Below are 12,376 nucleotides of genomic sequence, written 5' to 3'. Positions count from 1 at the left end.
CGCGGAGCGGGCGCGGCGGCGGCGGGAGGTGCGCGCAGGTGGCGCCGGGGCCGTGCGGCGGCGGTCGGGGGGGATGCGGCATGGCCGAGCCGCCCGGAGCCCCGCACCGCACCACCGGCTCCACCCTGCTGCACCCGCTGAGCGCGCTGCTGGGCATCCCGCTGGACCAGGTGAGGCTGCGAGCCGCGCCGGCAGCGGCGGGCCCGGGGCGTTCTCAGCGCGGGTCCCTGGCCGGCAGGGACGGACGGCGGGTCCGTCGTGTCACGCCGTGTCTGCCCGAGGGCCGCGGGAGCAGCGCGGAGAGCCCGCGGTAGGAGCGCGTTTGGGCGGGGGCCGGGCTGCTGTCAGCGGGGAAGCGTTTCGTTTTTCCCGGCAGTGCCTGGCGCTTCTCCTGCTCTCGCAAGAAGTCGCTGCTGGGTGCTGCTGGATGCTGTCAGTCACGGTGCTGGGCTGACTGGGGCAGGGTTTGGAATGCTTCAGGAGCTCGGCTGCTGGTCCACCCCGGGAACCGCGTGGGGAGATGCGGGGTGCCCTGTAGGGAATCCTTACGTTCAGGCACTGCTCTCGTGGCTGCAGGACTGTAGAAGGGAAGCTCAGAAGCCGTTTCCAGCCTAGTCCAAGTGCCTGAAGTGCATATATGGAGATAGGCAGAGCACACAGACACACTCACAGTTGGTCTTGTGGGAGGGCAAGTTTGCATTAAATCCGTAACAGCATCATAGATTTTTGCCTGTGGTGGTGTTTTCTAATTGTTAATAGTCTCCTAGTTGACTTTATCCCTAACAGGCAGAAAAACGTTGCTCTCCCCTACCCCCTGCCTTTTATTGTCCCTCAAGCCTGCATGCACCTGCTGCCTTCCTGCCTTCTTTCAGCGACAAGGAAGTTAAGTCTGGAAGTTTGTGCTGACCAGAAAAAGACTCCACCAAGCTACTAGGAAGCTGACCTGTGCTCTAAGAAACCAGGGCAGCAGAGGTGTGCTTGGTAAAATATCAACAAAGATTGAGATTTATTTGCTTTCTTCTGTTTGCAGAGTGAGTGGTGCTATGTGTCATTTTTTACTACTGTTTGTTCTCAAAGCTGAGTAAGGAATATGTCATTTTGTAGATTAAACTCTTTCATCTAACCATGCCAGTTTTCCCTTTTTTTGACAGAAAACAGGTTTTGATGCAAGAAGAGAGATATGTTGCTCAGCACTAAAACAGTCAAACAATAAAGGCCTATAATTATCTGTGAGCCATTAGATTAGGGGAAGGCACATGAATAGTGATAACTTCTTTTTTGAGGTATTCCATGCCATGATTGATGAATACAGGAGCACCAAAGAAGCCAGGAATAGCCAACATTTACTGTTCCAGCTTCTTTGTGGTGCCACAGTGTACATACAGTGTTAGGCTGATTCAGTTCCCAAACAATGAAGTCTTGACAGACTGCAGTTTTTCTTTCTAAGCTTTCAAAATCTTGCCCTTCCGTTCAGCTGAGGTGACACAAAGATGGTGGTGTCTGTGGAGAAGATTCTTCTTGTGCTCTTCTGGGCCTGAGGATGCTTCACTGTGTCTGGTTATGCGCTGTGTTTGTCCCTGGGCTCTGGTCTCAGGGGTGCTGGTGGTGGGCACTTCTGTGTTTGCTGGTTTGTGTCTCGAGCCTGCAGCAGAAAGCAGGGGCCTCGTGCTCTGGGCTCAGCAGTGTGGCTGGGCTCTGTGAGTGTGTGTGCAGTGTGGGTGCTGTCCCTGCCCATGACCCTGCTGGCTCCAGTGGAACAGGGCAGTGATAGGCCAGGAACCCCCCTTTTCTGGGGTTCATGACAGAACTACAGCATAGCTGCAATGAAATAGAGCTTTCCTCACCTGAAAATCCCCCTGGTTAATTGTCCCAGTGAGATTATGCCATCAGTACTTTTTAAAAATTTGCCCCACTCCTCTTGCCCCATTGCAGTATGCTGCACCATGCCAAGCATCGGGGACTTCTGCTGTCCTGGAACAGGATAAACCACATGGTGGGTATGCATGGGAGAACTGTGCCAGCACTGTTCCCTCAAATCACATGAGTCTCAACTCTGACCTGCAGTGCTAAGGCCCTCAGAAGGAAAATAAAATCTCTTTTACATGACTCTTCTGCCAGGTGGATTGCTTTCCTTCCTCATAAGAATGAGACAGTGTATTGCTGAAGTGGGGAGAAGTTCAGTCACTTGCTCCTCTGCACAAAATGGAGCTCTATGTATATGAAAGACAACTCTGCCCATGTGATCTGAATCCCATGTGGAGCAGGGACTGGTTTTACAGGAACCCCTTAGTGCAGTGCTGACAGGCTGGTTGTGCCTTCTGCTCAGTGCCCAGGCTGCAGCAGGGGAGGTAGCTCTGGTTTGCCGCTCTGTGTCTGCATCAATGTGCTTGGCCTGTTGGATGGCCACAGCCCCAATCTCCCTCTGCTCCATGCAGCTGGCAGTTCCCTGTGGCTGGCCCTGAACTTCAAAAATGCCAGGAAGTGCCTGGAGAGCAAGAGGTAAAGGTGGAGTTTAGACCCTCCAGGTCACTGTGATATATGAAAGCCATATGTCTGTGTGTTAAATGAACAGAGGACTTGTCCCTTCTTTTATTGAGATGGTTTTCCATGAGAACTGTGCTGTGAGAGAGATTTCACTCTATGTAAAAGACCAGGAAAAAAGTTGAGCTGAAGGTCTGAGAAATGAAGTATCCTTTCATGGCTGGGGCAGAAAAGCTGTGGTAATGGTACTTGGAAAATATTTTGTCATCTCAGAAGCAGCTGTTGTGTCACTCAATATGAGAAGCATGGATGACTGAAAATGTTGTTTTTCATATTGGTGGTTTTCTTAAGTAAAAAATTGCGACTTGGTTTTAAAAGCAGCCCAGAATTACAGAGGATGGAGCTCCTCTCTGCTCTGTGTACCTGGCAGAACACGCACATTTTGTTTAGGAGACAGTGCACTGCATGAGGACATAAAGGTGTTTTCTGCTTTAGATGCTAAAACAATCCTGATGTGTCAGCATGTATTTGCATGTCTCTTCAATGGATGATTGATCTTTGAATTTAGCATTGAAATATTATTTTTTAAGAAGTGCTATATGTGGTAACAAGATTAATGATCTTGAAAGAGGATGAAAAGACTCTCTGTGTTCAATTAATTCTCATATCTCAGGAAAGCAGACTTTGAAGTTTAGCTGACTTGTGTTCTAAAAATATCTGTCTAGGTCAATGATATACCTTCAGCAGCATTTACAAAAGAATTTTGGGGTGTTTTTTATTTCCATATCATGTATTCCTCCAATCATTGATGCTGGAATATCATCCCTCCAGTTTGCTTATATAATGACTTTTGGAAAACTATGCACTTTTTTGTTATACATGCCCCAAATCACCAATTTTGAGATATAGTACTCTACCATAAATCAGTGAGATATGGGAAGTTAAACATTAAACTTTTCATAGTGTAATTTATGTAAACAAAGCTCATGCATGTAAAAATACTGTGAAGAAATAAATATGCTATTTCAAGCTGTATTAAAAGTAAATTTAATGGTATTGTTTATTCATGTGTAGTTTTACCATGCCTTCCTAAGCTCTAGGCATCTCTAGAAGTAATTCAGGCTCAGAGGGTTAAGACACATTGATTAAAAGGTTTCACTTCTCAAGGTTATTTTGTAGTACCCTTGATGTGCCAGGCTATGTATTGCTTTAGAAGTAGCAACCCTAGTGCAAATGGCCAAGTGCTGTACAACAAACCTTTCATTTCAACAGGCCTTGTTACCCTGACCTATTGTCAGGCAGTACCAAGGCTGTTGACTTTGAGGGAAGTAAGTTCAGAGGAAATTCCCTCAAAAAACTGTATGAGCATCTTCTCATGTTCATATCACATTGCTTTTAATTTTGGTGTTTCCATTGATGAGGCCAGTCATGTTTCCCCAAAGAGGAAAAAAAAAAATTCACTTGAACTTAATTTTGTCTGCTGATGGGAATGAAAAATTTTTCATTTTAATTCTTTCATTGTAGGTCATCTGCATATTTATATTTTGGCAGCAGTTTAAATAAAAAAAACTGACTGTGGAGGGATTTCAGGACATGCCTCTGAATCTTGGGATAGTTGGAGTATTAAAAATGTCTTCCCACCATTCCTTAAGTTTTAAAAACTCTGCACAAAGCATGCTGATGAACTGGTTTAAAAAGGAGAAAGAAGAAAAAAGTATATGTATCTTTTTTAACTTTTACAAAATCAACATGTATTCTGATCCCAAAATCGGGATAGTTTTGTTAACTTTTTTTCTTAACTTTTTTTTTTTCTGTCTGACTTCAGTTTTACTTTGTTTTTTGATTTAACTAGTCAGAAGACCTGTTAGTCCCAAGCCTCTTTGCATGACTTTTCTTATCCAGTTTTTGGGCAGTGTAAAGTCAAATAAAATGCTAACTTTCTATGACCTTAACGGACTTTAGTCTGTGAGCTTTGAGGATCCTTTAATGGTTGTCAATAGAGACATTAGAAAATGTGATGCTGAGGAAAGAAAGATAATTTGTTACATACCAAAGTGAGATAACTGAAGGTGGAAGTTCATTAAAGGTTTAAGCCGGGTTAGTGTCAGGTTTTTAACTGAAAAAAGCTGCTCTGAAGCTCTGGCAGCAACTGTCATGGTTGGTATGAACTATGTACTATTTCAATTTCCTAATGTCATCATTTTACAATTGAAAATTCTGTATTCCATTTTGAATTGCAGCAGTATTTGTTACATTAAATCCCTCCCTGCCTAACACTCAACTGCAGAAAAAAAAATAAATAAAGCCATGTAAATGTTAGTAATTTGAGAAGCAAAAAGAAAAAATGAAATTTGCATTCAACACATTTATAGATAAATATTATTTACATTGCCAAAACCAACTTTAATTTTGAGCTTTTCTGACTTTTGAGTACTTAGGTTTTGTAAAACTGTTTTCCTTAAAATAAACCATTAGCTTCTTATTATAATGCCATGAAGGAGAAGCCATGTTGTAAAGAACAGAAGAATCTTACTGACCCTCCTTTGGGTCCCCAGTTAAACAGGTGCTTGTGAATAGGGCAGTTCATAGTGCATTTGTAGTAAATCCATTCTCTGACTTGTTTCAGTCACTTGTGCAAGGTCCAGGAGTCTGTCTCCTCCTGGGTCAGCCCTGGGACAGAGGTATGATACTTTCTTCCAAAGTTTAAGGCCGTCTCCAAAGCATTTTTTTTCTGTTTAGGTCAGCTAGCACTAAAAATTGCAATAAATACACATTCTCCTCTGCTTTGGAAATGTGTGCTGCCTTTTGCAACATGTTCTCACTGTGTTTGGCACTGTAGTCTTGAACCGTATGGCTGATGTCTTGATACTACGAGTGTAAATATTTCCACATCCCTCATGCCTTGAAAACAAAGCCTGTCCTATTATGTTTTTTAATTTGGCAAGGGACAAAAGTGCAGCTGGAATCAGCAGCTTACAATTTTCCCCCTTTTAAGCACTTTCCTTCTCATCTGTGTTAAACAAGATCTGGAAAAATAAACGTTGAAGGGCTGCATAAAGCTCCCTGAAACCTTCTCTGCGCATTAATCACGCCAGCACTGATTTAGTGGTGCTCTGCAGCTATTTTGAGAAAATCTAAAGTGGTGATGAAGACTCTTGGCTCCAGCCTAGGGGTCCAGGCACTGAGCACAGAGCTGGCTCTGTGTTTTTGGGGGAGCCCCTGACGCTTAGGGATTTGCTGTGCGTTTGCCAGCCTGGCACGGTATTTAATACTCTGGCTGCTCCTTGGCTCCTGTTACAGCTCACAGGGATGGGCAGCGCTGGAGGCAGGCTTGCCAAACTGCAAAGTGCTGCTGCTAGTCCCTGGGCAGGGGAGGCTGCAGCACTGGGCTTGGCATTACTGTAGGAATCCAACCTTTTGTGCTTGGCCAAAATCAGGGAACAGGTAGCATGATTTTTAAAACATGTCAGTGGGCCACATTTTACTTTGGGGTGAAAAAAATCCTCCTCTGTGTTACTTAGTAGTTACAAATAACCTTGAGGGTATCAAACCTCATCTCCTGGATGCTTGGATAGTCTAGTCAGGGTCATTAAGGAGATCTTCCAGAAACTCAGGCCTGCTCTTAAAAGTACAGCCTGATGCAAAAATTTCTACAGTTGGTTCACTAATAGTGGTGAGAGTGTTTATGTTAATATGTAGTTTGGAGCAGGAGTGTGCTTTGGGAAGGAATCCCTTGACTGTCCCCACTGGGCACACTTTGGACACAAAGTGGCCCTGGAGCATCTGCACAGGGTTCCTTTCTGAGAATGAGAAGCCAGAGGGTGCTGCCCAGGGACCTGCAGCGCCCCAGCTCTTGAGGGCACAGAGCACTCGAGTCCAGCTTCTCTGAACGGAGACCCTGCAGACGATGAATGACTCACCTGAATGAGGCACCTCGCCCTCAGCTGCTCTGCTCTTCAGAGCCATTTTTGCTCCACCTCGGCACCTGCAGAGACGGACATAGTGCAATTCTCTGACCTTCATCTGGTGGTTCCCTCAGCGTGCAGCGCTGGTCAGGCTTGTTTGGTCACTGCTGAATAGGTGGAATCCAGCCTGCTCTGCACAGGGCTCAGCCAGGCCTGCCCTGCCAACAGGGAGAACGGCCCACGGAGAAAAACAGCGCAGGGAAACCCTTTGGGTGGTCCCTTCCCAGCGCAAGATTGCATCAGTCTCCCTTCTTATGACCTTGATTGGGAATGTTTATTTTCACCAGTCCTTTTTTTCCCTCGGCTTAAGGCATTTTAAACAGCTTTTGCAAAATCACAGGTGAGCACAGATGCACAACCAAAAGCACATATTCTGACATAAATGGTTTTTTCAGAAGTTTTTTGGATGGGGTCTAGTGACAGTGTGTTGCATCCTTAATGGAGTTGAGTGGAAATATTTTTTCTCTTGTGTTTTTGGCTTCCCTGATGATAAGAAAATTCCAGGCTTTAAAAAACCAATCTTAATAGTGTGAGGAAAAAACATACTTTTGAATAAAATATGTTGAATCATTTACAAATTTCCAAAGAATTTGTTCTCAATCATTCCTTTAACTGTTAGTAAAACACCCAAATAGAAAACAATTTTTGAAACCAAAATCCAAAGTATTAACTAGACAGCTTTTCCAGCCAGGAATTATTTTTATTTTTTTCTTCAATAGGAAATGGTACTCATTGTTCTGGAAACTTCTAATGAAGTTAATCAATCAGTCTGTAGCATGAGTGTTGCCATGCTATTTGGTCTGAGGCAAAACAAATATTAAACATCAGAACAATTCTTCATTTCCCTCTTTCTGGTTGCTTTGTCCTTGTAAGATTTGTGTTTACCTGGTGCCAGACTGGCTGGATAATGGGAGTTTTGCCTGTGCCCTCATGTCACACCCTGCAGTGTTGTGGGTGGGAAGCTGTCTCATAGCATGTGAGCTGCCTACCTAGATGACTTATGCAAAAAGCAAATACACCTGAGTGTATCTGGCTGCTAAATCCCAGACAAAGACCTGGCTACCCTATGGAATAGCAACTTAAAAATTTTTGATCAGTGAGAGATTATATTCTGTGGTCTTCAAGTTCAGTGAGTGTGTCAGGTTGGGGATATCTGGGATGGAAAAGGGAGGCAAGAAAATATTCTTTTAAATAATTCCTTTGGATTACATGCAGAATACTAGAAAAACTAAATAACAATTTCAGGCCAAGAAACAGACTTCAAATGCTGTCATGAACTGGGTGAGTGTTTGCTGCTTCCATAGGCCCTGGTCTTGTGACAAAGCTCTAATTGGACTTCAGCAATTTCTTCATTTGTGGCTTCTTGTGCAATTTGGCCCTGGTATGCAGATAGGACAGGAATGGGGAAGGCAAAATGACAAGGCAAAACCTAAAACAGTTGAGGACGCCCTGCTTTCAATATTTCTTGAATAACTCCTGTGCTTGTTTTCATGCTCATGTATTGGTTTTAAGTAAAACTTTTTATTTTTAAAGGACTACTGAGTAGAAAAAGTTTTAATTTTTAACTCTTACATCTGGCTTAAATGACATTATAAACTGGTGAAAGGAGGGTTTCTTTTCCTGTTACCAGTGCGAGGAATGTTAAAGAGAGTACAGCAGTGACTCTGTCTCATGTGCACACACACAGAGGGCAGGTTCAAATCCCTGACTCTTAGGGTTTGCACTAAGTATTTATACCAGCAAATTCCAGCTGATAGATCACTAATTTATCTGTTTTAGAGAGAGTTTTATAATTACTGTGTTCACTCACAAGTGGAGTATAAGTAGTCTGACATTTACACTTCTTATGTGTCAGGGTTTCTCAGGATATTTTGCCAACTATGCTGTATTGAAGGTGAAAACAAAGTAGACAAATAGAGACTGAGAAGTTAAAGTTCATTTTTTAAAAATTAAATTCAGTTTTTGATGGCAGCATTAGGCATCTACAGTGAGTTGTAGACTCTGTTAGGACCCACAGTTGTCTTTGCCTCAGTGTGTATGTTTGTGTTCATGCTAATTCTCTAGAGGCAAAAAATTGTGGCTGTAGTTGCCACAGCAACAATAACACTGCACTCGGAGTATGGGCGGGTTTTCCCTACGTTGTACAAGAATGCTGAAAGTGCAGGCATATTGCTGTGAGACACTGAACTATGATAGACTCTTGAGAGAGAAAACACTTGTTTTTTGTTCTGAGAATATAATTTTAATTTTGTGTTACCTTTATTGCCACTTCTCTGATAGGGTGTTATTTCCCAATTTGCAAACCTAACATCACAGAGAGGAAAATGGGTTCAGCGGTTTGGAAAAAGAAAGCTTCAGAGGTGTTCTGCTGATGCTAATCAGTAAATAAGATGAGGATTAGAACAAAGGATGGTCAGGGCAGAGTGACATAATTATATTTCTGTTCCATTGTTGTTGGTTTTGTCAATGAAAAGATGACTGTAGCTGTTCTTTGCCATGAACCAGGATGAAAACTGGAACTAGACAAAAGAGAAGAAATACAGGGTAAGCTTATTTTCCTAAACCTGCTAAAGCAAAGTGAAGGAACGGAGAGGTTTGCTTTAGAAATGTGACTTTTAAGAGGGATCATGGTGAAAGTGTATGTGAGCAGCATGAAAGAAACCGATCTAGGCCTTAGAGTAATAGAATGTGTTGAAAGATCATTTAGCTTCAACCCTTGTGGCAGGAACTTCCACTAGGCCGTGTTGCTCGCAGCCCCAGGTGGCCTTGAACACCTCCAGGGACAGTGAGTTCACAACCTTTCTGGTCAAGCAAAGAAGGGACTTATTCCATTCTGTTTTCCAGTGTTTCTTCACATTCAAAGAGACATGTGATAGGCTGCAGATTCAACAGTGATTAAAATTAGGGTGTTTTTCATGTAGTCCAGTCCTGGCTGGGAAACCCTTTCAACAGGAGGCTGCAAAGGCCAAGAACTTGGCAGAGCCAGAGTGGATCTGGATGTTTATATGAAAGACATGAGTTTCTAGGGTAAGCATAGCTTAAGAGAAAAACCTTTTGGAAGTACCTGTTCATTTGCTGGCTCCTTTCAGGGCTTGTTTGCTCTGCAGGCACTGGTTTCTCTCAGCCCTGCCTCTGGTGTTGCTGATGCCTTTAGGATCCCAAATCACTGCTGACAGTCCAAAGCATGGCTACTTCCATTAAGGGTGGTGGCTCTGCTAGAGTCATCATCCCCTCCCAGACCTTGACTCATGCTGGATTTATTACTTGAGTTTCTTCACATGGCGATAATATAGCAGGAAGCACCAGAACTCTGCAGGGAAGATTAGCCAACACCCAGGAGAGGTCACTTCTCTCACATCCCACTTTCAGGCAGCCCCAGCTGCAGCTGTCCTTCTGTTTATTAGTTTATATAAAAAGTAACTGGCTCCTTATATGATTTGAAATGCATTCCCCTGTTGGGTTATCCTCTTACTTTTCTGTTCTGATTTTTAACTGCTGGGGGATTTTTGTCCATATGCTGAGCACTTCCCCTCTGTTCAGTTCATGCTGCATATCTTTAATGCTGTATTTGATAGTTTCGTGATCTGCATATATTCTTTGAATAGATTATGCCAGCAGGTGTCTGGTGAAGTCTGCCTTCATCCTTTGATGGGGTTCTGACATCCTGATTTCGAGTCTGTTATCTATCTGTTTATCAGTCATGCATTTTTATGTGCACCATTACCTTAGTTGCTTAGGGGTCTCAGTCTTGTTTATTTTTTTGCCTAGATAGAGTTGAGTTAGTGTTTAAATATTGTCAGGAGAAAATAGATTCTGCATCTGCTTTCTCTCTTTCCTTTTCCTGTGGCTCTTCAGTTTTTGACCATAGTCACTTATAAGGATGACATACCTGCCCAGTTTTAGAAGACCCTAAATGGCAAGTGTGCCTGTTTGCTGTGTCTAGGATCATGTTTTTGCAATGGCTTGGAGAATTTCTGTCTACGAGACGGTGGCCTCATTTATTTGCTGACAGGTGGAACTAGTGGCTTATGGCCTGGAAAAGCTTCAGGTGGTCTTTGGGGACCCAGGTCGGTGGTCACCCCCAGCTCCTGAGTCTCCTTCCCCTCATCCCGTATAAACTCCATGCTGCTCATTGCTCGGGTGCCTCCCAGCATCAGAGAGGCTGAAATGCTCCCCAAATCTGAATCTGCACCTTAGTGCTACAGCAACAGTGGGAAGAACACCATGTGCATTTTGAGATAGTGAAGTTTGTTAAAAATCAGACCTGAAATGCTTTCCCAAAGTGCCTCTGAGATATCCAGATGTTAGTGGTATAAAGCCTTGCCATAGAGAGGTGGAAATACATTTTGCAAGCCAGCTGGGCAGATCGTGCAATGTCCTAGTTCTTTCAAAGCATGTTTTTTTAGGCTTTATATGTAAAGCGCTTGCTTGAAAGGGAAATTATAATTGTTTATGCAACTTAAAAGATTGTTGAATTTCTTTTCCCTGGCTATGTTCAAATTCTTATGGTATTTTGAGAAGAGTTCACTTGGAGTTTTTGGAATTTTGTTGCTGTACTTTGTTTCTTGGATAAGTTGCCTGTCACTACATAGTAGGAGCATCACTGTAATAATTTTAAAATGTAAGGACATTCTTCTCTTTTTTTCCTAACTGTTGAAGAGGAAAAAGTGAGACTTATTCCCATTGCCTAAGAGAAAAGCGAGTTAAGTTTCTGCTATTGCTGACTCATAAGCATGGCAAGAATACAAAAATACCATGATTAAACAAAGGTGAGTTTTTTCCTCCTCATATCGCAGTTATCTTTGGAAAATATCAGTGTTATAAACCAAAGTTCTCCTGCACTGCATGCAAATAGAACTATAGAGCTCCAGTGGGGGGATATGTAAAGAAGGCTTTAATGAGGCAAGGAAATTAAATATTTTTTCCTAAAATATACTATAGTGCAAATAAAATTAATTTATAGCAAAAGCCAAATATCTCTTATTTTTTTTCTTTGTTTGCATTTGTTTATTCACCAACTGAGCTTGTTCATGCTGTGTGTTTTCCTGTTAGTTGTTGTTTTGATTTGGTTGCTAAGTTTGAAAACTAGGAAATGTGGGCTTTTTTGGTTTTCGTTATTTGTTTGTTTAATTTGAGGGGGCAACCCCTCAAATTCCTTCAGAGCATGACTTTTTTGAAAGGTACTGATGATTTCCAAATATGTTACTTTAGTGGTGGTTGAGATGTTTGACTTGTGCCAAGTCCTGAGCACTTGTCATCTCCAAATTACTTGTTTTCAGTAGTGTCTGAAGCTGAGTGCCTAAAATTAGACATGCTCCAAAGTTCAGCTTTCAGAGATATTTGCTGTAGATGTAAGGTGCTTGTAACAGGCATAACTAAACAGCTGGGGTTATGTTTTTGTCTTTTTGCATGGCTCACAATCCAAAATAAATGACCATGGAGTAAGTATGCTGCAAATTGTGAGCAGGAATAAGGAAGGAGAAAAAAAGCCACTACAGGATATTGTCACTGTGCACATTTTGTTGGTGTCTTCTCTTCCTGCCATGGCTGTGAAGGATTAAAAATAAGTCTGCAGCCCACTTAAATTAAGGCTAGATGAACATGTAATATATTGAAAAACACAGGGCAATAATTTTACTTTTAAACTGTAGAACAATAGGAAGGACTGGTATTTTGTGGTTGTGAAAGTGAATATCTGAAACTGGCAGTTAAGAGAGGTTTGCAGATTCTACATGGTCACTGTAGTAGCAAAGGAATTAAATAAAGATAATTGTGCTTGAATTAGGAAAAAAAAAAGCAGCACATACACAATTCTTTGGAAATAGGCTAGAAATGAAGAAATAGCTATCCATAAAATCTGCTGGCCAGCAGAATCAAGTGCCCTGGGGGAAATGTGTGACTCGGCAAGCTGCTGGAAAATATAAAGTTTT

At 42.5% G+C, this 12,376-nt stretch overlaps 1 protein-coding gene across 1 annotated transcript in view; it reads left to right on the top strand.

Annotated features, from left to right (window-relative positions):
* Positions 1-12: 12 nt before the first annotated feature.
* The window catches only part of MBOAT1 (membrane bound O-acyltransferase domain containing 1), a 56,063-nt gene continuing 43,699 nt past the window's right edge, over positions 13-12,376 (top strand). Inside the window, exon 1 of the mRNA XM_041475533.1 lies at positions 13-170. Within this exon, the coding sequence (XP_041331467.1) occupies positions 81-170 (90 nt within the window). The 5' untranslated portion in view covers positions 13-80. The remainder of the gene's footprint in view (positions 171-12,376) is intronic.

The sequence above is a fragment of the Pyrgilauda ruficollis genome, unplaced genomic scaffold, assembly GCF_017590135.1.
Source record: "Pyrgilauda ruficollis isolate IOZ18807 unplaced genomic scaffold, ASM1759013v1 scaffold35, whole genome shotgun sequence".
Taxonomy (NCBI): Eukaryota; Metazoa; Chordata; class Aves; order Passeriformes; family Passeridae; genus Pyrgilauda; species Pyrgilauda ruficollis.
This window is presented reverse-complemented; position numbering and strand designations above follow the sequence as displayed.